This window comes from Rhinolophus ferrumequinum, chromosome 10 (genome assembly GCF_004115265.2).
Source record: "Rhinolophus ferrumequinum isolate MPI-CBG mRhiFer1 chromosome 10, mRhiFer1_v1.p, whole genome shotgun sequence".
Lineage (NCBI taxonomy): Eukaryota > Metazoa > Chordata > Mammalia > Chiroptera > Rhinolophidae > Rhinolophus > Rhinolophus ferrumequinum.
The window spans coordinates 67,353,865-67,380,996 of NC_046293.1; the positions used below are offsets into that span (position 1 = coordinate 67,353,865).

General features: G+C 35.1%; 1 protein-coding gene across 1 annotated transcript in view; it reads left to right on the forward strand.

The window, feature by feature from the left end:
* Positions 1 to 22,065, forward strand: part of TBC1D15 (TBC1 domain family member 15) — a 67,949-nt gene extending 45,884 nt beyond the window's left edge. The window contains 7 exon segments of the mRNA XM_033117747.1: positions 6,428 to 6,544; positions 12,586 to 12,686; positions 16,547 to 16,646; positions 17,048 to 17,145; positions 19,135 to 19,251; positions 19,744 to 19,830; positions 20,737 to 22,065. Coding sequence (XP_032973638.1) covers positions 6,428 to 6,544; positions 12,586 to 12,686; positions 16,547 to 16,646; positions 17,048 to 17,145; positions 19,135 to 19,251; positions 19,744 to 19,830; positions 20,737 to 20,958 — 842 coding nt within the window. The 3' untranslated portion in view covers positions 20,959 to 22,065.
* The last annotated feature ends 5,067 nt before the right edge of the window (positions 22,066 to 27,132 follow it).

The following is a 27,132-nucleotide window of genomic DNA, read 5'->3' on the forward strand; positions in this document are numbered from 1 at the left end:
ACTATAGAGTTAGGTTCAAAAGAGAAATGAGAATTGGAGAGTACATTAGAATGTGTGTTTAATATTCTTGATTGTTCCTCTTCCAATAAGTATATAAATTCAGTCAGTATATTTATAAGTACTGATATACAAGTGTTTCATTTTTAATTTCAAAATGTGAATTAATAAAAAGTATTTAACTTTTTTTGCTGTAGAATTAATTTCATTCAAAAATTGTTTTCCTTATAAAAACAGTTTGTGTTGATTACAGAAAAATTAGGAACTGTAGATGAGCAAAAGAAAAAAATAAAAATTAGTTTTGTTTATGACATCCAGCGATAACTACAGTTAATAGGCTTTGGTTTATATTCCTCCCAGGCTTTTTCTAACTATTCATATATTTCAGTTTTTAATTAAATGCCTACAGATACATGGTAAATTTTTGTCAGTATTTGAGAATTGAATAACTATTCACATGGGAGTAACTTATTCCTTAAAGAAGAGATGCTTGATAGAATTTTACATTAAGAGAATTAGACTTGTTTTCAGATAGTGAGTACTGGGTTGTCTGGCGCTTATGATAAAGGCCAGGTTGGTATAAGTTATTGAAAGAATGCATAGTTACTGTACATGTCTTACCCATCAAGTTTCAGTTCATAATCTCCATCTTACACAGAAGAAGACTGAAGGCACTGAGAGCATAAGTGACTTGTCCAAGTCTACATGGTTAATAAGGGCAGTACCCAGTTTTAAGGTTCTCAAGTATCTTGTTACCAAGCCTCTCTATAGTTTTAAGATAGCTTTGGATAGTAGTGGAACTTTCTGTTTTAACTCTTATATTGTTTTTGGATTTGTTCATCTGTAGCTTCATGAATGAAGATAGAGGGATGTTTTTAGCACCATGGGCATCAGCACCATCCCATGGAAGAAAAAAAAAAATCCCTAAATTATAGTTAGAAAGCCCAACATAGCAGACTGATTTGGTAGTTTTTATAGACACAAAGACTAATGCTGAGATCTTAGAGGCAGTAGTAGTTTTGATTGAAAAATAACTTAATTTTTCTGAAAAATAAATTAGATTGTCCTTCCTCTGGCTAAAGCAGAAGGGGATCTTGAGGCAATGGGTTTATTACAAGTTTCCAACTGAAGCCCCTGCTAATTTCAGTTTCAGTGGGGAAAATGATAATGGGTTGATTTTTCCTGCTTGGGCATAAAATATTTGCAAGTGGAGGGATCTTAGACAGCAACAATCCAGTATTTTTTTATTTATTTATTTATTTTTAAAAAAGATTTTATTGGGGAAGGGGAACAGGACTTTATTGGGGGAACAGTGTGTACTTCCAGGCCTGTTTTTCCAAGTCAAGTTGTTGTCCTTTCAATCTTAGTTGTGTTGGGTGCAGCTCAGCTCCAGGTCCACTTGCCGTTTTCTAGTTGCAGGGGGCGCAGCCCACCATCCCTTGTGGGCGTTGAACCGGCAACCTTGTGGTTGAGAGGGCGCACTCCAACCAACTGAGCCATCCGGAAGCTCAGGGGCAGCTCAGCTCAAGGTGCCTTGTTCAATCTTATTTGCAGGGGGCGGAGCCCACCATCCCTTGAGGGACTCGAGGAATTGAACTGGCAACCTTGTGGTTGAGAGCCCATTGGCCCATGTGGAAATTGAACCGGCAGCCTTTGGAGTTAGGAGCATGGAGCTCCAACCGCCTGAGCCACTGGGCCGGCCCCAACAATCCAGTATTTTAAGCCTTTTATTTTCCATATGCTCTATCCTTTTTTTATCAAGCAACAAAAGTGACGATGGCTCTGATCTTCTCAGTCTTTTTTATGTCCTGTTTTCACTTTTTGTCTCCTTTTTCCAGGAGATTAGAGTAAAAATTTAGATGTTTTAAATCCCCATAATGTAGTTTGAATTGAGACATACTTTAGTCCCATTTTCTCATTTTTAGGAAATAATAAAATTGAAACCCAAAAAAGGGCAGTAAATTATCTTCATCATCTATCTAGTTAGTTCCATAGCGTAGACTCATTCATAATCAGATCTAATTCTTAATTAACTGACCTTTCAATTGTATGATGCTTTCGACCAGTAAAAGTGTATATAGTAAGTTGGTTTTAAAGCATTCTTTTTCTATAATACTTTTTCCCAAAAGTATTTTTTAGGAAGGATTACCAAAAGAATTTTTTCTTGCTATAAATTCACCTTAGTAAAAAAATAAGTAAATAAACAGTTAAGCTGTAGGCCTTGTGGATTGTGCGAAGAAGTTGGATTTTAAGTATGAAGAGAAATTGTTGGAGCATTTTGAATATGACCATCTTGTTTATATTTTAAAATCATTTTTTCTGCTGTGTGGGAAATGGATTGAACCAACGTTAAATTAGGAGCAAGGAGACCAGTTAGTAGAAATGACTCCAAGCAAGTGATGGTGGTAGTGGAGATGTAGAGAAATAGATGGATTCAAGTTATATTTTGGTGATAGAATTGATAAGACTTTTTGATGAAATGTGGGGTATAGAGAGGAAAGAGAAAAATCATGGATGGGACTACATTTCCTGACTTGAGAAATTGGGCAGATGGTGGTGCCACTTACTGAGATGAGGAGAATAGGATATGGTGAAATTGAATTAGATGTTGGATATGTGTACCTTAAGTGAGATGTACAAATGTAAGGTAACTAGTTGGATAATCTGGAGTAGCGATACAAGTTTGGGTTTTATCAGTATAAATATCTATGGGAATAGACGTTGTCACCTAGGGAAAAAAGAGACAAATAAGAAGGCTCAGGAATCCCAGTCTTCAGAGAGCAGTGGTTCCTAACTTGGCTGCAGATTAGAGTCCCCAGGGATCTTTTTGAAAATCACATTGATTAAACAGTCCCACATTTATTCAATATTTACTTCATTCCTATTGTGTGGTAGGTTCTCCTCTAGACATTGGGTATTTGTCAGTGAACAGAACAGAAAATTCTTGCCCTCAAGGAGCTTCTGTTCTTGTGGGGAAGAACAGACAGTAAACAAATAAATAACATGTGGTATGTTAGTGATACGTGCTAAATAGAAAAATGAGGCACAGACACGGTTAGGAAGTTTAGGTGTGATGTTGCAGTTTTCACTCGGGTGTCCAGAGAAGGCTTTCATTGAGGTGATATTTGAGTAGATACTTGGGAAAGGGGATGGGTGAGATATGCAGATATTTAGGTGAAGGGTATTCCAAGCAGAAAGGAACATGTGTTAGACTTGTGAGACTTCAGGGTCTCTGCACGTGTGAGGTACAGCAGAGCAGTAAGTGTGGCTGGAGTGAATTGGATAGAGTATAGAAACTGATGAGATCAGAGAGGAAATGGTGGAGGAATTGATACAGATCGCATGGAACCTTGTAGTTCATTATGAAGACTTGAGCTTTTACTCTGAGCGAGATGGAAAGCCACTGGAGGATTTTGAGCAGAAGAGGGACATGATCTGACTTTTGTTTTAACAAATCACTCTGGCTGCTGTCTGGAGAACAGCTGTGTGTGTGTGTGTGTGTGTGTGTGTGTGTGTGTGTGTGTGTGTTGGCAGGGGCGGGGGGGTGAAAGTGTGGAAGTAGATCTCTTGAGGCTATTGCTATAACTCAGATGAGAGGTAATGGTTGCTTGATCTAGGGGGCTAGCAACTGAGGGAGATTTGAATAGAGACTTGACGAAGCATAGGGTGTATGCCATGCAGCATTCTGGGCAGAAGGGAACAGCATGGTTTAGACTTGTGTTGGCCTCAGGACCTCCACATGTTTGAAGCAGAGCAAGGAGCCAGGTGCGGCTAGAGTGGAGGGAATGGGTGGGAGATATAATAGTATTGGTTTCTACATGTATTTTGAAGGTTTAACAGACATACCAGTGTCAGACAAGAGAAGCAAAGACCCAGGAGTGAGTGACTGCAAGGTTTTTAAGATGAACAACTGGAGGAATGGAGTTGTCACTTTTCGTTAAGACAGGGAAACTATGAGAGAAGCAGGTTTGGAAGGGAATATTTGGAACTTAGTTTTGGACATGTTAAGTTTGAGAATGCCTATGGGATGTCCTTAAATTAATATGTGGAGTAGGAGGAGCATGCATAGGTGTGGAATGCAGGGGAGGAAGGGGCTGGAGACAATATATACAGCTCTTTTAGGAAGCTTCTTAAACAGGTGGAGAGAAGATGAGGCAGCAGTTAGAGGGAAAAGCGAGGTTAAGAAAGGTTTTCATGATGATGAGAGAAACAACAGTATGGCTGAATGCTGATGGGAAAGGTTCGGTAGAGAGGAAAAACTCATGAAAGAGAGAGAGAGAGAGAGAGAAGAAAGAAAAGAATTACTAGAGCAGTGTCTTTGGGTAGCCAGTAAAGGATGGATTTCATGCACAAGAAGGAGGGGTAGGTCTTAGCCATGATCATGGAAGCGCATTTGTAGTGACTATTGGAGAGAAGGGAGACTACTGATACAAATGCAGCTACGTGGTTAAAATAGTGGGAACCTATGGAGTTCTCTTTGGATAACTTCTGTTCTCTCAGAAATAGGAAGGTTCTCATCTGAGCACTAGGATGTGGGAAGAGATAGCATGTTGGAGACGTGAGGAGAGAGGAGAACATATAAAACCGTTATATGAATAGGGACAGGGGATGGATGAGAGAAATAGAGCATGACTGCGGGGCAGCATTAATGGCCCGCTCGAGGTTAGTGGTGGTGAGTATAAAATGGGATCAGTCGGCACGGTTCTGTGTTTCTTCAGTCTTTTTCAGCTACATCAAGTTAGATGGAGAGTTGACTTTCATGAGGCCCTTTTTTTTTTTTTAAACTGAAGTACTCATTTTCTTTCTAGAAATAGTTTCTAGAAATACTTCCCTTATAAAATATTATTTTTGATCCCTTTTTGTTTTCTGCCTGGCAGAAATATTTACAAGAGGAAAACAATATGGATAGTTCATGAGGGTACAGTTAACTTTTACCATGTTTAAAACACCTGTTAAGTCAGATATTCCATAGTGGCATTATGACTGTGTAAATGGTGCTTGAGTTAATAAAAAACTTACTATATACCTCTTTATCAACTATGATATGAGACTGAAGCATTTTGACATTTTTTTTTTAAAGATTTTATTGGGGAAGGGGAACAGGACTTTATTGGGGAACAGTGTGTATTTCCAGCTGTTGACCTTTCAATCTTAGTTGTGGAGGATGCAGCTCAGCTCTAGGTCTAGTGCTGTTGTTAGTTGCAGTGGGGGCACAGCCCACCATCCCTTGCGGGAGTTGAGGAGTTGAACCGGCAACCTTGTGGTTGAGAGCCCACTGGCCCATGTGGGAATCAAACTGGCAGCCTTCCGCGTTAGGAGCACGGAGCTCCAACCCCCTGAACCACCGGGGCGGCCCCATTTTGAGATTTTTAAATGAAAATTTACGTTTATAGCATGATTCGTATTGCTTTTCCTTATTTGTTTGAAAAAATGTGTCCACAATTCTATAGATATATGCTCCCTTTTATTAAATCTAATGTAGTGTATTTTAACAGAAAGCTGGAATATTGCTCTAGTAAATTTTTAAAATGTTCTTACAGAGCCTAAACCTCTGTGTCATCCCTTATTGTTAGTTTCTATTCTGTTGTAAAACACCTCCCCATCTGGTCACAACAAGTATTGAGAATGTTTTCAAATTACTCAGTTTGGGGTGGGGGGTGGAGGGTGGGCGGAGGTCAGTTAGAATTGAGTCAGTTAGAATTGATTATTAATAATTTTGAATATTTAAAAATGTCTTCTAATTTCCTGTGGGATTTCCATTAGAGGAATACCCTTTACAACAAGATCATTTAATAGGTAGATATCAGTAGGGATCGGTGTTTGTGAATTGAATTGTCAGTATAACTTGGGATACTCAAGTGGTGATGTGTCCAGATGTTTCTAATGTCATGAAATGATTTCCAGCAAAATGTGGATTTTCATTTTTTTCAAAGTTTAAATAAATTGCTTATAGTAATATGTAAACTGAATAATGTATATATGAAAATAAAGAATTAAATTGTCCTGAAGATGATTATGGAACATGACAAAGAAGTTGATAATACTTCTCATAATGAATGAAGCAAATATGAATGAAACAAATCTCTTTGATTATGCTTGACTGCATTGCACATTTTTTCATTACTGTTTTCAAATAATACTGCCTATCACGAGCTTTCGTGACTGGCATTTTTATTGCTAACTAATGTGAATTATACTTAGTGTTGCTTTTAATTAATTGAAAGTATTCCCTACCATTCAATTAAAAGATTTCTATGTTTATTGCATACCTGAAATGGAATTTGATGAATTATTTTCATTAAGTAAAAGCGTGACAAGAGAGTAAAATTAATAGCAAAAAAATCAATCCTGTACTTATAAGATGTAAACTTTATTAAAAAAAGTCTGGTTTTTGAAAGGTTTTCAAATGTGTAATGATTTTCCTCCTCAGAAAAAGATGTTAACAGAACAGATCGAACAAACAAGTTTTATGAAGGCCAGGATAATCCAGGGTTGATTTTGCTTCATGACATTTTGATGACCTACTGTATGTATGATTTTGATTTAGGTAAGTTCTCCTCTAATAATTCTAATTTTAAAAGATTTATATATATTTATTTTATAATTTAAATTTGTTAACCTGTTAGACATCTATATGAGTATGTAATAGCTCCGTGGCCTAGTTTTTATAGGGGTTATTTTACTGGGGACTGGAAACTTACAAGGCTGTGGTTCCCAAATTATGCGCCGAGGAGTTGTGTGTTACCAAAGCAAACTCTTGGGGGCAATGCGGAATAGTTTCAAGTTTTGAGGGAATTATAGTGACATCTATAGGACACTGCTCTAACTACTAGCTGCAGTAGTAGTTCAGGGTTTCAGCATTAGATCACCACCTTCCTTCTGATGAAATTGTATGTTTGCAAAGCAGCGTTTTTGGCCTTGCTGTGATAAGCCAGTACTGGTGAAAATAGATGGGAACAGGAATGAGGATGGTGGTATCCAGTTGGATTTCCAGGATTGAGAAATAGTGTAGTGCCCAGTGGATGCTAAGTTCTTAGCACATAAATACTTAAGCTGTTTGGATCTAACTACTTAATAAATGGAAATGTTAGTTAATACTTTGAGCCTAGGAGTGCGTTGGAAAAAATTACTGAGATATTAAGGATTCTGTAAAGTGATAAAATTTGGGAACCTTTGTTTGATAGGCATGTCCCTTGTGAAGGAAAATAATGACATCTTAGACAAGCAGTGCAGATAGCTATGTAGGCCATGTAGAACTGTATTTTCTTTTCTTGGTAAGTCCATTTCCTATCAAGGATGGGTTGAAAGACGGGGGCTGGAGGTGGGAGGAGGGCATTGCATGGGGAAGAGATGCTAAGGGGTGGAAAACCCAAGGAACCAATGTTTTAAGGGGCAAGAGAACTTGAGCTGTTTCTTTAAAGGACCAACAAATTCCCTAATTATCAACCTTTAAATAAATATATTTATAAATACATTTATATATATATATATATATATATATATATATATATATATATATATATATAAATATATATAAAAATAAATGGGAAGTTTCTGCATTACCTACCAGGTGAGTGAGTGACTCCCAAGTAAAAGATAGTGGAAATAGATGTTTTCCAGATTACTGTAATACAGCTTGAGACATCTTTTTGGAGAAAGTAATTGGATGTTTGGTATATTAAACCCAAATGAACCTTGAATTAATAGGTACATTTTCTTCACTGTTTGTATCTATGTGAATTACTCTTGGCTTCTTACACGTAAGTTACGGAGAGATGTAAACTCTGTTTTGGGTCTTGAAGCATTAGCCTCTTTGGTGACAGTAAGTTGAAAATCACAGATTTCTCTTTAAAATGTAAAATGCAGCCAATCCTGTCTTATCACACCTGTATTAATCTCAAAGTGGGTCATTGAAAATATATTGGTAGAGTGCTTTTCAGGTTATAGAGTGCTGTCATACTTGATTTTTGGTTTAGATTTGATTCTAATAGCAGCTGTTTGAAGAAGTGGGGAAACAATGCCCACTTTATGAATAAGGTTATATTAATTTAGACAGTGACTCAAGGTTGTACAAGTAGTAAGTATTGAACGGGATGGGGGGAGACCCAGATCTTTCAGTCTGGAGTTCTTTTTTATTAAAAATAAATTTTATTGGGGAATATTGGGGAACAGTATGTTTTTCCAGGGCCCTTCAGCTCCAAGTCGTTGTCCTTCAATCTAGTTATGGAGGGCGCAGCTCAGCTCCAAGTCCAGTTGCCGTTTTTAATCTTTAGTTGCAGGGGGCACAGCCCACCGTCCCATGCGGGAATTGAACCGGCAACTTTGTTGTTGAGAGCTTGCGCTCTAACCAGTTGAACCATCCAGCCGCCCCTCCAGAAGCTCAGCGGCAGCTCATTGTCTTCAATCTAGTTGTGGAGGGTGCAGCTCACAGGCCCATGTGGGAATTGAACCGGCAACCCTGTTGTTCAGAGCTCGCGCTCCAAACAACTGAGCCCTCAGGCCACCCCCAGACTGGCATTCTTACCACTGTACATTCAGCACCCCATCCTTTGCCATTTTGGTTTCTGTTACCACTGTAGGGAATAGGACCATCGTCCTAGGGAGCAAGTGGCACTGCTCCGAACTGTCAGATGGTAATTTTGAGATAGGAATTCATGGATTTTCTCAGGAGTTCCTGAAAGCCAGGTTCTTTTCAGGGCATAGGCTCAGACCAGCTAACTGGTCTTCTTGATTTGTTTGTATTAACCCCACATTCTTTCTAGTCAAATACTTACGTTATCTGAAACAGCCAAGGTTCCCAGTAAGAACTCTGACCTTGTGAGAAACTAAGGTAGTTTTCATAGAGCAGCGGACCAAATTTCTTGCCTTTTACTTGTAGTAAAGGAATTTGGGCTGTAAATTTACTCTTATAGGTGATTCTATCATATTTAGTTGTTTGGCTTCCTAGCCCATAGATGAGGTAGGTAAAGGTATATTTGTATTGAATACAATCCCATTAATAGTGAGGAAGGAGACAAAAATGATCAAAGGCAGACAGAAGAACTCAAGGAGGAGCAATTTTTAGTTAGTTCATTGACCGTACATCTGGGATGTTTCTACGGGAGGTATCTTTTTTACAGTGTATGTTCAAAATGATTACCCTGAATAACCAATAATAAGTTAAATCATATTCATAATACTATATATAAGAAGGCAGGGGTGTCTAACTTAAAAAAATGATTTCCAACTCCTAAGATTTTTAAAAATTTGCTACTCTAAGGGCTAAGGTTTAGCTAACCTGGAAAACAGATCTACATGTAGATGAAAGTTTACTTTTCAGTGTGAGAAAGTATACACTAGGATGAGAAGGAGTTCGTTTCTCACACCTCCCCACTGAAACAAATTTGCTATGAAAATAGTTTTTGGGAGCTGCTTTAGCAGTTGTGGTTGTGCTGATTAAGAAGTGCAGCAGTTGGCACTAGTACAGAATCTGAGTGTCACTGAATGCTAATTTAAACAGCATCAGTCTTTCTTTAATTAAAAGGAATTTGTACGCTAATTCTACCCCCGCAACTTATGACATACCCCAACGAACATCATGTATAAAATAAAATAGATTAAAAGCAACTAGAATACAAAGCTTAATTTGACTACTTGCTTCAGCTACGACTTGCAGAAGAAATATGGTATTGATGCCATATGAAAGCTGAAGACTTAAAGGATTAAATTAGCTTCTTAGAAATTTTTATTCATTATAACTTTATAATAAAGCACTTTTTTCCCCAGAGAAAAGGTGCTTTGTAAATCTTTTGAATAGCACACTTTGAAATATTTCTATTATAGACCACATGCAGTCAGTCAGACTCAGTAAAATAGTACTCTTCTGCACTTTGTTGAATTCAGATCAAATTTCTTTCATGCTTTAATTAGTTTAGCCTTTATATTTGTCATTGCTTTCACTGCGTCAGTGCTGTGTAGGGAAGTTGATGATAGCAATTTAGTCTTCCTTCCAATCTATTTGTTCTTTTCTTAAAAGTGTTGTGTTAGGTTTCTCCAGAGAAACAGAACCATTAAGATTGTATGTATTTGTATATATTTTTATATATGTATATTTACATATACTGGGGGTGCCAAAAAATGTATACAAGTGGACACTTTGGTCAACGTTGCTCAAGCAGTAGTTCGCCGTAATCAGAAGTGTCTGGACGCTGATGGTAACCACTTTGAGCAGCTCTTGTAATTGCAGAAGTCAAATGTGACTTGTATTCATCTTTTATTATCGGTATAATTGAGTATTACAATTATAATACAGTTTTCCTTTCTTAAAATATGTATACATTTTTTGGGCATCCTCTGTATGTGTGTGTGTGTATATATAATATATATTACATATATATTGTATTATATATTATGTATGTATTATATATATTATATATATAATATATATATTATGTATGTATTATATATATTATATATGTATGTATTATATATATATTACATATATTATATATGATATATAATATATATATTACATAAAAATACACACAGGGAGAAAGAGAGAAGCAAAGAAAAACAGAAGTCCCACAGTCCACTCTCTGCAAGCTGGAGACCTGGGAAAGTTGGTGGGTACTGTGAAGGACCGAGAGCAGGAGAGCCAATGGAGTAGATGCCAGTTTGAGTTTGAAGGCCTGAGAACCAGGAACACTGAAGGCAGGATCACATTAGTGTCCCAGCTCAAACAGCCAGGCGGAAAGCAAATTCAGCCTTCTTCCATCTTTTTTTTCTGTTCAGACTCTCAAGGGATTTGATTATGCCCACCCACACTGGGAAGGACCATCTGCTTTAATCACTTCACCAATTTAAGTGCTAATCTCTTACAGAAACACCTTCATAATCATTCCCAGAAATAATGTTTAACCAGACATCTGGGCATCCTCTGGCCCATTCTGGTTCACACATAAAATTAATCATTGCAAGTGTGCATTATTTTAAAAAGCATCTGCAATAAATAGGTAGAAACGTTTACATTTAGATATCTTGTCACACGCCAGTTTTTTTCTGGCACTTTTCTCCAAATGTCTTGGTAACTCTGTTGTTTGGTACTGTAATAATGGTATGACTGCTGTGGGAACCCAAGTGTTCTTTTGTGTTAGTGTTCCGAGTCAAGCCATACTTTTACACAGAGTGTGATGTATACACAGTGAGCTGATAAAGACTAGGCATAGCAGTAGATGGTAGGGCAGAGGAGGCTCAGAACTGATAGAGCTAAATATTCATTTGTAAGGAGATCCTGAGGTGATCCGAGTGCCTATTATACATTTAATCTGAGTTTTTTTCCAGAGACTTTGGCTTAAAAGCTTCCTGGGTCATTTCTAAAATTTTCTTCCAAAACAGAAAGACCCAAGCGGAGTTGTGTATCACTTCTAGCAGAATATCCCCTTCCCTTTTAAAATATATTCTTTAAATGAGATTAGTGCACATAGATTTTGATGAATGATAAAGATATACGCTTTGGATCTGCAAATGAAAGGCTGTATTTTGGATCTGCAAATGAAAGGCTGTCTTTTCCACAGACTTCCCAAGCTACCATTGGAAAAAAATCTACGTAACCTTAACAAATGTACAAAAATTTATCAAAGTTGAATGATAAATATGTATGTGAGAAGGCTTAGTATGAGCTCTCGTCCCTTTGTTGGTTCAAATATCTGTGTCTTGTCTGAAGTCTAATTGTAAAACAGTTAAGAAAATTGAGGTTTTTGTAAGTTGGAACTAAAAAATAAGCTTGACATGTTCAGGTGAAAAGTACGACCAAGACTTTTGGTTTGTTTTTAAATGAGGGGGCTAATTCTTTAACTTTCCATTTTTTATTTTTTTTTAAACAAGGGCTGTAATTAGTGTCGTGACTAAGAAATTATAACAGCATCAAAAGAAGGGTGGTTAAAGTGGTAGTTATAGGCACAAAATATTGATTGGGTAAAACCCCATTGCCAGCATTCGTTGGATATAGAGTAACAAGAAAAGAAAGAAGACCATAGATACAACTATTTAAAAAGAGGTACATAATTTTGTTGTGATTCCTTTTGTTTCTATCACCAGTGATCTGGTTGCTAAAGCTGTTGGATCCATTTTAATGCTGCTTTTACTTGGCAGTTTGGCTCTGGACCACTCTGGCCTGACAATTTTTTCCCCCTTGACTTTTACAAAACTCTTCTCCCTTGATTTTTTCCCCCCTTACCTCTTTGACTATTCTCAAATCTCCTTTGAGTATGTACTCTTATATTTGATGTCCCTCTGGGTTTTCTCTTCTTTCTCAAAATGCTTTTGCACATTATTTTTTAATCACCCACTCTTGATAGTGATATATATACTAAGACACATAGTAGCAGGTGTATATATCTGCCTGACATACCAATCTGAAACAGCTCATCTTTTTCACCTGATTGCTAGACTTCCTCCTTCTTGTGTATTTTCTTCTTTTTGGTGAACATCAGTATATACCATTTTCTGAACCAAAGAAAAGACACTTAGTGAAATGGTGGTGATATGCACAGAAGGATACATAGACCTTAGGTTTTCAGAGACATGATTATTTTTTTCTATTCTTCTTAGGATATGTGCAAGGAATGAGTGACTTACTTTCCCCTCTTTTGTATGTGATGGAAAATGAGGTGGATGCCTTTTGGTGCTTTGCCTCCTACATGGACCAAATGGTAAGAACATGGGTTCCTTCCTTTAATCAAACACATTTTGAAAACTTTAGTTGCAGGATCTTATTGATGTTTGTATTTAGCCAATTATGATGGAACTTAAAAAAATTGTTCCCTGTTGTTAGTTTATTCTTTTTTAAATAGCCTTTTCAAGAGGCTTGGAAATACTAGCATTTTTTTAATGCAAAAAGTAGATAGTAAGTGCCTGTAGTACAGGAATAATCAGGTTTTAGTATCAGTAAATGCTTATGTTCTGTCGAAGAGCCATGGGTCATAGAATATTGATGAGAGATGAATTTCAATTCTTGTGAAGTAGTTCAACTTTCATATCATCTGTTTCAGAGATAAAGCTTAGTCATGCCAAGTAATATCCTTACTTTTTGTGAACCTTTTGGATTTTGTCATTATAGTAACTGATTTTTCTCCAGATGTGTTTGAACTATTTGTAACACTGACACTTAGTAATTCACTGTTATTTTCTCAGAAGCATGTGTTATTAGAGTTGAACTATGTCTATATGTACATATTATTACAAAGAACATTTTATCTATTATCATTGATATATCTTGGTGACAGAGTTCTAGGACAATAGTACAGAGAGAATATTCACAGGGAAATAAAATGCAAGTTTTCTCAAGTAATCTATGAGAAAGAAAAAAAGCAGAGGGCCTAAAGTAGATAAAAGCATATGCAATCCACAGACTTGACTACATAGGTCGTTGTGTGCTGTTTCAAACTAAAACTAATATATTTGATGGTGGGCCATGATGTCGAATATTGCAATGGCTTGCTTGCAGGGGGATAAAGATTTTGAATATGTGATCACATAAAATGTTTTCTTGTAATATAGGTTTAACTTAGAGTTTCTGGGATACAAATGTGAAATTTGGAAGTGGTTTCCTTCTCTTTTATGATTACTTCTATTCTTCCCCTCTTGCTTGCCAATTTTTCTTTTCCCTTCAATTTTTCCCAATTTTTGTCTATTTCCTCAAGTCTTATCCAGGGTTCCCACTCATCCTCACTTCTCCTTCTTTTCCACGTATTTGATAAAATTTGATAGTTTAAAAATACCTTTTACTATTGATAAATATTCAAATTATGCAGTCCTTTACCATAAACTAATGTTTTTGGATTATTTGGAAAGATTATTAATTGCAGTAATCTAGTAATTTCAGTTTGCCTTCCTTATCTTTTTGATTGATTGATTTTACCTGCCTTCTTAGTTCCAATTACTCCAAAGTGCTCTAGAAACCTGAGGCATTTGTTATAAAGGTCTGTACAACTGATACTAATTGTATAAAAACTCTTGTCTGCCTTCCTTGTGTTTTTGTTGTTTATCCTCTTTTCACTAGAGCTAGTATTTTCCTTGATAAAAGAGGTCATGTCTTTGCTTAACTAGTTCTCTGGTATGCTTCCAGAATTTTCCTAATGCCTGATACGAAGTTTCTGTTCAACAGATTTTTGTAGAATAAACACATGAATATTTCCCCAGTGCTTAGTTTAGACCTTTACTTATAACAGGTACTCCATAAGAATTAACATGAACATACTACGTTTAGTTTTTTACAGTAATAGTTTTCATAAAACTGAGCCAATATTGGCATGTTCAAATATATTGGTTTATGATGCCAAATACATATACACATTTGCATGCATGTAGATCTCAAATGTAAAGATACCTTCTGAACATCTGTAATATACACTTGACGGCCTATTTGTCATTTCTGTATATGAAGGTTCAAGTTCTTATGTCTTTTTCACAGTGAATATTCTGTCTGTTTGCCTTTTTCATTGAGGATGGTCTGGGGATTTTTCTAGTTTTTATTCTAAAAAGATCTCTTAATATATTTTCTACTAACATCCTTTTTTTCATAATATTAAAATGAAAGGGCAGTATGTTGCAATCAAAATAATCTGCACGATTATTTTTCACGGTATTGCTGTTTTTGGTGTCCTTAAATTGGTGCTATTGTTTGACTTCTTTTTGTTTTATAGCTTTATTTCATACAAGATTTACTTCTTATGTGATGGCTGAGCCTAATGTCCATAGATTTGCTTCTGTTGCTATTTACTCACATCTAATGGAGGTCTAGGCATAAACTTTTGTCTATTGAAATATTTGCAAAGTGATCTAATGAACTTTTTTATACCTACCATTCATTTTGTCAAATAGTTTAGTCCTCCCCATTCCTTCTCACTTCCCACCCCATATAATAGATATGTATGTGTATATGTATATGTACGTATATGTGTATGTATAAATATAAATATATATGCATGTATGCATACATACCCATGTATATGTGTGCACATGTATTTATTTACAGATACAGTTGAAGCCTTTTGTATATCCAGTGTTGATGTTATTTCCCCTTCTGCAGGAATAGCTAGTTTTCCAAAGTTGGCTTCTGTCATTTTTGGGAGTGCTCCTTTTTATAGCTGAGTGGGTAGCAGTGGCTCTGCCATGTTGGTACTCCCAAACCAACTAGTCTTTGGCTGTGTCACAACAAAAATGATGTTGTCAATCAGAGAGTTAATTCTGCCTTTCCCTATAGGTCCATGTGGTAAACGTGAAGAAGTTAGATACCAAAGGCTTCTGTTAGTCCTTTAAGCTAATTCTTTAAATCATTAATGAGAAACCAGTTTATTAAGAATCAGTAGATTTTAAACTGTTTTGTTTTTTTTTCCCCAAGAATGAATGGTTTTTAATCTGATAGGTAGTTCTAATAATGCACGATTATTGTCTCTAAAACTAAAAGAGAAGTGTGAGGGAAGGGATATTGTTCTTAGACTTTTCGCAAGGGTTAGGACAGTAGGTCACCATAGAGGGGTTGGTGCACATTTTGAAGGGATCAGAATCATCTTAGAAGCCTTTCATTTATTTTGGTGCCCCTCTCTCTGACTCAAGTGTTGGTAGGAATCTACTCAGCTTTGAAGAGTTTTGAAAGTATGTGAACCACATAGTAGTTCTCAAAGTTTGTGATCTCAGGATCCCTTCACAGACTTAATTAGATATTGTTGAGGACCCCAAGAGCATTTGTATATGTGGGTTATTACATCCATTGATGTTTAGCATATGAAAAAGTAATATTGAGACATTTATAAATATTTATTTAAAAATAACAGTAAACCTGTTATATACCTTAACACATATAACATTTTAAAATGAAAAGTAAGTTTTCCAAAACAATTAATTTACTGAGAAGAGGGATTGTTTTACATTTCCATTTTCTTTTATGTCTAATTTAGAGGAAAACGGCTGGATTTTCATAATTGCTCCTGTATTCAGTCTATTGCAATACCACACATAATGTAGCCTTTATACTTGTGAGAATTTAAAATGCAAAATGCATGTAATCTGTTAGTGTTGTCATGAAAACGGTTTTGACTTCAGATTTCCTTAATGTCATCGAATCTAGGAAATAATTAGTTAACTCTTTAAAATGGGATACATGTTAAAGCTAAAATTAATTTTAGTTCATGTGACAATTTGAAGAAATATTTAACAATGGAAGTGATTTGATAAAAGTTTATTTTCCAAATGTGTCTCCCTTTTGCCAAATCTTTCGAGGTAAGAAATTAGTATATCAGTCAGTCTACAGCGGCTGTGTCTGCATTCTTCTTTATCTAAATCAAATGAAGAAAGGGAAAAGATTAATTCTTAGTTTGAGACCAAGGATTCTCTTTCCCTCCTTTTTAATGTTGCTTTAGCTGTTTAATTTGATGTGATTTTAAAAATATAACCGTTGTGGTATAAGACCAACATTTGCCCTTACATTCATAGTTTGGTTATCAGTGGTTATGTACTGTAAAATATTTATTAAGTATTACTTATGTGGTAACATGTATTTCCTTTTATAAAGCATCAAAATTTTGAAGAACAAATGCAAGGCATGAAGACCCAGCTAATTCAACTAAGTACCTTACTTCGATTGTTGGACAGTGGATTTTGCAGTTACTTAGGTAAGATTAGTGAATCAGAACTATCCCCAGCAAATTATAGGGTAATACCCTATATTTTGTAACAATGCAACAATGAAAATAACTCTTTTTAAAGACTTATATCCTCTATTGCTGTTATCTTGATTCCCCTGAGGAATAAAAGTGTGGGAACAAACTGTCTTTGTATAATTATTTTGTAAAACAGCTTATTCATAAAATGAATTATTCGTTATTTTGTGGTTTTCTTTTAAAGAAGTCTGCCTACAAATTTGAATTCTTTCCTTGAATTAGTAGACGATTACATTTATAGGACTTTTAATATAGGATGCATAGAAAAATTTGAGTTTGAAATAGATAACTGTATTCTGAGATAATTAGTATAAGAGTAAGCCACATATATATTTTTTTTTCCTTCTGTATAGAATCTCAGGACTCTGGATATCTTTATTTTTGCTTCAGATGGCTTTTAATCAGATTTAAAAGGGAATTTAATTTTCTAGATATTCTTCGATTATGGGAGGTAAGTTCTTAAATTATACAAATATAATATTTATCATGGAAAGCAACAATTTATTCTATAGAATATAAATGGATTGCAATAGCCTAACTGAAATTTCTAAAATTATGTTTCAAAATTCTGGTAGTTTGTTGTCTCTCTTTAAAAATTATTGATCTTGAAGTGAATATATGGTCTTTGGAGCTTTCTTTTGTAAATCATAATCCTTATGACACTGGGATTAGTATGTTTCCCAGAACCGGGTCTCTAGACCATTTGTGCCTGTGTTCTTTCCTAGACAGGCTTGAGTATGTCAGGTTCTGCTACATTCTGATATACCTTTGTATAGAGTTCAAGGATGTTTTCACAGGACAGTCAGTTGAGATGGCACTTTGTAGTCTGAGGTATTGGGAGGGACTTGTGTTTTGTTTTTCAAAAGAAATTTATGTTAGAGCAAAATACTGAGAATAATATAGCAAACATCCCACCATCCATATTTAACATGTAAACATTCTGCCATATTTATTTCTAGTTTTTTCTCTAAGAAAACAAATTGAAGATACAGCTCACATCTTTTTTAATCACCACCTCAAGTCCCATTTCTTGCTCCCCGACTCTACAGGATATTCATGATCATTCTTTTGGTGTATACCCTTTTATTCCATTTTGCACCCAGGACAACTCTTGATGGAAAACAGAAAATCATTATTTTCTTTACAAATATCTAGTAATATTAACAGATTGAGGTGCTTTTAAAATAGAATATTGATATAATGACTGACGGCTACCTTATCTTTATGAAGATAAGGGATCACAGAAATTCTCCCAAGGAAAGAATGTGGGCGATAATCCATTTGGATAATAAATAGACTTACATACAATGGAACCTCAGTGCCCTCTGAGGCTACAGATGGAAATTGTTTCCTATACTTTTGGTGACTAATGCCATTAGAGAAGCTGATGCACTGATTGAAGGATCATTGTTCTGTGGAGGATCGCTTCCTCTGTTTGAAATTAGAAGTAAAATTCACATATTCTTGACCGGGAATCACATTTTAAAGTTTATCGATTTTGTTAAATTAGTATCTCAACTTCTTTAAAGGATGAATTTTATTATCACATAGCTAGAATAACTCCCCAATCTTTGTTTACTAAATACATTGGAACTTTAAATGAAACCTTTGAGGTTAATTGCATTTTAATTAAACTTTTAAAAATTGGATTTAGTCTGAAAGTTATTCAACTTGATTTACTTCTGGTGAAAGAAGTAAACCATTTCAGGTATGCTTTAATAGTATTGTTTACATGGGTCTTCTTGTCTTTCCATATGTGATATTATTAGGTACACTAATCAGGAGGAAATAAGACCTTAAATTTGAGGACATTACTTATATTTAAGAAGAAGTGCAGCTATTGATCAAATGTTTTATGTGTTTGGTATAAATTTTGGTAGTTAATTCAGTTTTTGTCACAATCAGGTATACTCTGAGTTACATAATAGGAAATTTAGAATATAGAGTTATCTCTGGGTGTGTTTGATTTCATGCATTGTATAACCAATTCTTTGCTTATTTCCAGGATTTAGCTTTTTTTTTTTTTCCCTTCAGAGACTGAGGATGATTTAAAAGTGAGAAACTGAAAGTTCAGAATAATATTGAAATGCCACCAACCCTCTACAACCTTGAACTTAACCTTATGGTTGTGGCTCCATAATTAATTAATGCCATTTATCATATTGGTTAGACTAAGTGATTTGCTTATTGTAGTTACCAAAGAGCCACATTTGGAATTGATCATATTCACATAATGTTAAGCTTGATGTTAGTTATTGTGTAGGTAAAGGTAAGACCTCCCTTCTCCACCGCTCATTTCCTAACTAGAAAAACAGTGGACTACCCCATCTGGGCAACTTTGGCTTTGCCTAGAAGTCACATAAGAGTTCTACATTGTATCTATGAGGAAAATATTTTAGAATTGATATAGTTTACTAAATGGTTGTTCTATGTTTTATAGGTAATGTGGACTGACCTACCATGTAAAAATTTCCATCTTCTTCTCTGTTGTGCTATTCTGGAATCAGAAAAGCAGCAAATAATGGAAAAGCATTATGGTTTTAATGAAATACTTAAGGTAGTTATTCCTTCAATTTATATCTTAGTATTTTGGCTCTTTTCTCTATTTGATGGTACTGATATACAAAACATTTCCTTGGAGCTTCATTGAATCTTTTGAGTAACTTAAATTATATCAATAACAGTTCTAGAACTGACTCTCTGAGAATGACAGTTCAACAAATACATATTGGCCAGTTATTTTTACTTGGCTAATTAAAAACAAAAGGAAATTCAACAAATGTTCTTTTGTGTAGTTTAGTTTTCTAAAAAAAATATACTGTATTTTGCTTATAATTTTGAGATAGTAGACTTGAGTCAGCTGCTGGATTTCATGTTCCATAAACTTAATAGCTATTATTTAACTTCAAAACTTGAAATAATCTAAGGAAAGATATATTGAATTTTATGTTTATTTGTAGTATGTGCATATTTTTAAGGATTTTACCTGCAGTGAAATATAACGTAATAAATTGTCAGTTTTGTTTAACATTTCATTGATTCATTTTAGCATATCAATGAATTGTCCATGAAAATTGATGTGGAAGATGTACTGTGCAAGGCAGAAGCCATTTCTCTACAGATGGTAAAATGCAAGGTATGCAGTGTTTTAAATCACTGCAGGATTTTTGGCTTATATATTTTTGGTGGGTTGAGGTCAAGAAAACATTTTTCTTCTTAGAAGTAAAATAAATGGCAGTTTTAGCAAGTTGAAGGCAGACACAAATCATTGACTAGCATTTTGTTCACCATTATAGATTTAGAGCATGTAATTGAAAACAGTTGATTAATTATGCTAGATGGGAAACATATAATAAGGCAAAATGGCAAAAGTAATGAAAATGTTTCTGTAACAACCAAAGAGTCTATAGGATTTAACTAATCATTGGTATGTTACCCAGTTGAGTTAGTGAATACAGAATAATTAAGTCTGTGTCATTACATTTCTATCAGTCATACTCTTAATTTATCTGAAAACAAGGTGGATTTGATATATTATGATCTGAATTCAAACCAAATCATATTTTTGATGTATTTTGGCTTTTGCAGTGAGAATTCTTACTTGGTCTTTGTGTCATTGTTTTTATTTGTTCATGTTTCCAAATACTCATTTTGGTTTAGTTCTATAAACACTCATTTGGTAGCTATTCTGTTCAAAAAACATGTCAGCGATATACTTCTTACCTTTAAGGATCCTTTGTGTAGTAAGGGGAACATATGATATAAGTAAGATATTATAAATGCTAAATATTAGTAAACTATATGTTTGTGGGAATGATGAGGAGGAGAGTGGCTAATTCAGAACAGTCAGGGAACCACAAAAAAAGTGGTTACGATTTCATTTGGAATGGAGAAGGAAAGTTTTAGAGGGCACATAACAATAACACTGTTAGGACAAATGTTCAGATTGTGGAATCAATGCAGTCTTAATTAGAAGTGTTACTTTGTGATTACTTTTCCTCTATAGTGAGTGATGGTTTTATGTTTGATTTTTCATACTCAGGAATTGCCACAAGCAGTTTGTGAGATTCTGGGGCTTCCAGACAGTGAACTTACAACACCAGATTCAGACACTGGTGAAGATGAAAATGTTGGCCTGACCAGCTGTCCTCCATCTGCATTTCAGAGTAACTCCTTGCCTGTACTTGCTGCCAGTGAAGCCAGAGATGACAACCCAACACAAATATCAGTGTCCCCAAATGTTAGCAGGTTAACACCTGCATGATCCTTCTTCTCGCTTACTTTTTGAAGAGACACTTTGTTGCAACTTTTTTTCAAGTACTTGAAAGGTGGAAATTTAAAATCTTGGTATTGATCATGCTTTAAGGTTTATGGAAAGAAAGTGTACTGATGTTCTTGCATTAAAGCTTTACAAAGATTTACACTAATTATTTTTGTAGTTACTTCTACCAAATAGCCTTTCTTTTTCAATAACATTCCTTAGTATTTTTATAGCCAAGTACATTTTATTTTCTTGCTGATGAACTGGAATTGGATAAATATTAAAAGTGGATGAGTTGGAAATTATGCACTTTGAAAACATTCACTTTGTTTACTCTAAGTTTAGTGGGTTTTGGATTCGATTAAATTAAATGTAGAGCCTTTCTATAGCATTCTAAGCTGAGAAGTAGATTGCTACCCAGTGATGAAATAAAAGAATTTGTTTTCCTCTGTTGTTTACAACAATACTCAGCTTAAATATTTATGATAGTTGAATGTGATTTGAATTGGACATTTTCATCAATGCAATTTAATGTAGATAAAGAGCTCTTTCAACCATAATAAGTGGATTGGCAGTATATTTTTTACATTGAGCTTTTCTTCACATGTATATAAAAACTATATAAGTACTTATTTATGAGTATAAGAAAGGATAGGCATATTTTCTTTAACTGAATAAACTTGACTATTGATTTATATAATCTGATTTGACAAAATTAATACATAGCTTCAATATGAGATCTTTTTCAAAACTATTTTCTTAACCATTTATTTCACGAGACTGCATTCAACCCTATACCTGGTGTAATTTTAAAATTAATTGCTTATAACCTCACTTTACTAATAATGTTTATTATCTTTCCTAATAATGTATTAACTAATTAATCAGGTCTTTAAATTTTTATAAACTCTGCAAAAAGCTTATGTCAAAAATTTCAATATACTATCATGAGTCTCAACATAATTCTTTTTTATATATGAACGAAGTTGTTGTTTTTACCATGCAGTGTTGCATGATTTTAAGTTATGTGGAATTAACATAACTGAATCCGTTTTAATTGTAATTTGTTAACTCCTGTACATATCATTAAAATAAATTTGAAGTTGAAGTAGTGTTTTCAGTTAAATTACAATAGAAATAGTCTGCTAGCTCTTCAGTAGAAAAATAAAATCCAAGATGGACCTGTACATCTCATATTTTTATGTAATTGAAATAATCATTTGAATGACTTGTGGGAGTGAGAAAGAAACATGACACCTTGTATAACAGAAAAATTTTTCATCAGCATGAAATTGGGCATAGTGTTACCATGGAGGATATAATTATGTGATACAATAAAGCAACTTGCTACAATTGATGCTAATAAAATAAATTAAAAGTTATGCAGTTCTAAAATGGTCTAATAGATAGATTTTTTTTTTCCTCCCAGAAAGCTAGGGAACCAAATGAACTTTATTCCTACTTGAGCATTAACTGACAATCATGAGAGTAGAACCATTAGATTTTAGTTTTTAATATCATATGTGTGTTATCTTTTATCAGTTAATAATGAGTAAGCCTATTCAGAAAAAAAAGTAAACTGATCAAACACTCCAGCCTTTCATTTCAGCATCTCCAGCCTTTCATTTCCTGCTGTTCAGGAAATTGCTTAGAACATCTTGATGTCCTTCTTGTTCTTCCTGGAAGGGGCTTTTGGGGATTTTGTTCCTACTACGTAATGTGATAGCTACTTCAGAGTTTTAAAAAATCTTTATACATTTAGTAAGTTGAACTTTTGTCAAGTTTTACTGTGAAACTACATGTTAAAACATTTTTACTAAACAGCTTGAATTTTTATCTAGCACTTTTTTGATATGAAAATGATACTACAGTGCTAGTTTTTATTACAGTTGACATACAGTAGTTATTAATTTCAGGAGTACAACATAGTGATTCAACATTTATATACCTTATACAGTGATCTCCTTAATAAGTCTAGTAACCAACCATCTGTCATTGTACAAAGTTATTACGATATTACTGACTTATATGCCCCATGCTGTATATTACATCCCTGTGAATTGTTTTATAACTGGAAGTTTGTGCCTCTTATCACCCTTCACCTTTGTGGCCCTCCCTTTTTGCCCCCCTCCTCTCTGGCAACCATCAGTTTATTCTCTATAAGTCTGTTTCTGGTTTGTTTGTTTTATTTTTTATATTCCACATGTAAGTGAAGTCATACCGTATTTGTCCTTCATTGTCTTGACTTATTTCACGTAGCATAATAATACCCTCTAGGCCTATCCATGTCATCACAAATGGCAAGATTTGGCTGAATAATATTCCATTTGTGTGTGCGTGTATATTTATGCACCACATCTTTATCTGTTCATCTTTCAATGGACGCTTAGATTGCTTTCATATCCTAGCTATTGCAAATAATGCTGTAATGAACATAAGGTGCACATATCTTTTTGAATTAGTGTTTTTGTTTTTTTCGGATAGATACCCAGAAGTGGAGTTGCGGGGTCATAAGCTAGTTCTATTTTAAATTTTTTGAGGAACCTCCTTACCATTTTCCATGTGGCTGCACCAATTTGCAATCCCACCAACAGTAAATTAGGGTTCCCTTTGCTCCACATCCTCACCAACACCTGTTTGTTGTGTTTTTGATAATAGCCAATCTGACAAGTGTGAGGTGATACTTTGGTTTTGATTTGCATTTCCCTGATGATTAGTAATGTTGAGCACCTTTTCATGTGTCTGTTGACCATCTGTCTTCTTTGGGAAAATGTCTATTCAGATTCTCTGCCCATTTTTTAATCATATTGTTTCTTTGATGTTGAGTTGTATGAGTTCTCGATATATTTTGGATTAACCCCTTACCGGACATGTCATTTGCAAACATCTCCCCTTCTGTGGGTTGCCTTTTCCTTTTGTTGATGGTTTCCTTCACTGTGCAAAAAGCTTTTCAGTTTGAAGTAATCCTGTTTGTTTATTTTTCCTTTTGTTGTTGCCTGGGGAGGATGCTAGAAAGTCTTAGAGTCCACAAAATCCAGTTAGCAAAATACTATGTAAAATTGAGCTATGGAAATTGCTGAAATAGACAGTTCAGGTAAATTTTTTAGTCTTTTTACAGATTTCAGTTTTCACCGGATGTTCTACACCTTAGTAACATGTAAAATATGTGCTGTATTATGTGATACTTAAAGTTGTTAAAATTCAAGTAATCTCCAATTTCACTGTAAAAAGTATTTTCAATTCTGATACTAATGTGTGGGAAACCTTTTCAGATTTAAGGACATTCCTATTTTGATTGTTTCACGTGTCCAAGATTCTTCATCTCTACATTAGGAACTTTAGTCTTGAGGATGATTAAAGCTTTTTTGAGTAAGGTAAACAGGCTTTTGGGATAGGTAGTGAACGAGTATTGCTGAACCTGACATTTCCAAGGGTTTCTGGAGATGCCATGTAATTCTTAGGGGAAGTTCATATAATTATTCCCATTATTAAAGAAAGTTTGTATAAAGTAACCCAAGATATTAACTGAAGAAGCCAGAACTTCATTTGACTCGTGTGCAGCTATGTAACAAACTGATGTCATTCCAGCTTGAATTTCTTTACTTGGGGTTTTCTGAAGATGTGCGAACCTCTTAACCGTATTTGAAGTCTTGTATGCATATTTTGGGGGAGCGGTCATAGCGTTTCTTAAAAGATTCTCTGTTTTCCCCAAAAGTTGAGAGCCATTGCTATAAAGTATTTAATGTGAGAATAATATAATTTATGACTCATGCTAATGATTCTGTATGCTTTACCTCCGGTAATTAAAACTGTCTTCAGAGTACTCATTTCCAAATCATGGTCTGTATTATCAAAATTCATGTCCAAGCTCTACTGCAGACCTATGGAATCAGAATCTTTAGAAGTTGCATTTTGTCAGGCATCCAGATAGTTCCTGAAACTCCCTGAAGTCAGAGAAGTGCCATTATGTATTGTATCTCATAGGTTAATGTTTTGGCTTATGGGCAGGTAGACAAGTCCCTAAATTTTTAAAAAGGAGTTCCTTGATTTTCTAAGGTGAATTTGCTCTAGTTCTGGTCACCATTTTTAATAAAAAGTGATGCCAGTCATCTTAACCTATTATTTTATTAGATTTCCTGCTCCATTCTTACATTTTGAAGATAAACTTTCATGAAACAGGATTAAATTTGAAATCAGCCTGAAAGGTTTCCATCAGTATCTAATGTCATTACCTGATAGTAAATATCTGTTACTTATTTGTGCTTTTAATGTGAATACACTGCCATTTGAATGATGCAATATATTTGGCCTGTTCCCTTGGGTCCTCATATAATAATATGGGAATTTTCAGTTGTGGATTTTTGGGCGTTCTGATTACACATATTTTTCTCACTGTTTTGTAAGTAGACTTCTATTTTTCAGGCTATCCATCTTAACACAGGGAAAAACAGTGTGTTGTCCTTGGATGCAAGGATGGGGTCAGGTAGGGCAGTTATGACTGTACAACTCTTTTTGGATATTCAAAGCTCTCTTTCAGTCCATGCGAAGTTATACTTGACAAACTTGCTGTAAAGAAAAACTATATTCAAAGTCTTTTTCTAAGAACTACCAGGAATCAGAAATACCATATTTGCCTAATGTAGTTCAATCCCTCAACTTAGAACTGGAATGTTAGAATAATAGGGAGGTCAGCTATTAAATATGCTTCTTTGTTAATTATCTGTATAGTGTGTTTCTCCTCACATATCTATGAGCAAAAGAAGACTGAAAAGAACAAACCCCAGTAAGCTTAGCTGTGATCAATGAGCAGTCTAGTTCTGATTCAGCTTTTTTAATTAAAAAGACTTATTAACCTCAGAGATGGGCTTTTTCTCTGACAGTCAATATTAGAGGTTTTCCAACACCACACTAGTTTTATTGGAGGCATATGATCCAATGGATTCGTAGATGGCTTTAAAACAGGGCTGTGTTTTAGATTGCTTTAGATGTTGTATGGCTTGATTGTAAAGTGACTAAGGAGCTCTTCCGTGGTGGATCCCAGGCTCACTTTGAAAGCCAGTTGCTCTCCAGTGGAGAAGCCATCAAGGTCCTTCTGAGTGTTCAGCAGTTACACTGCAAGCTGCTGTCTGTGTTGGACACAGTATGCGGGATACACCCAAAGAAAATTTGGGCCACATGCTTTTTGTTAGCTGAGGCAAGTGTTCAGTGATCCGAATGGAGTATTGCTGACTAGGAAGTCATTAGCAATTAACAGTGTCTAACCCAAATAGACGATTTGGGTAAAAAGTTATCTAAGTGAAATTGTAGGTTCTTTTACTTTTTGTACTCTTAATAGAAGTAGTACTATTATAAACGCACAGATGTTCCTATACCCTCCTCTCCACCTTCCCCCAAAAGGACAAAATTCGAGATACATTATTTTGTACATATGGTGTAAAGAAGGGAAGTCAAAAAAGTGAAATTTGTTAAATGGCTCAATTTAAAATCATCTTCTGAATAGCTTTGGGATAAATAATTATTCTCTTGGTTTACAGAGCTTTTAAGGATTCTGTATAAAGGGCTAATGAACTTCCCGAAGGAGGGGAAAGGCAGCCTGATGGTTCTCACTAGTTTCTTCCACGTCCTATTAACCAACAGTATTTCCCAAACTCCCCTTTAACCTTTTTTGTTTAGTATGACTTGTGCTGAAATTTTATTGATTTGTGAAGACAGAGGGAAGAAGAATCCCTTTCGTTGGCATTTCATACCTAAGAAGGGTGACGAAACCCTAGCTTCATAAACTACAACTTGCAGAATGAATGGGTTAGTGTTGGCAGAGGCACATCTTAAGGGAGGACATTTAAGGAATAAGAACGCGTTAGCTGAGATCAGATGGCAGAATCCTGGAGCCATCACTCAGCCTCAGCAGAATCCTTTTTTCTAATCGCTTGGTCCTAACAGCTCCAGTTGAATCATTCCACACATGAGAACCCACCCTCTCTCTTCCAAACACCAGTAGAGAAGGAGATTCTTTACCACAGAAATTCTCGTTTCTTTTGGTCACTGATTTTGCGGTGTTTCCACGTGTCTGAGTTGCTGACTTTTTCCTATCCCTTCAACTCTATCATTCAGAATTAGACATAAAAGGTAAATTTAGAAGCGTGGGAGTTTCTGTGAGAGTGCTCAGGTACTTGTGAC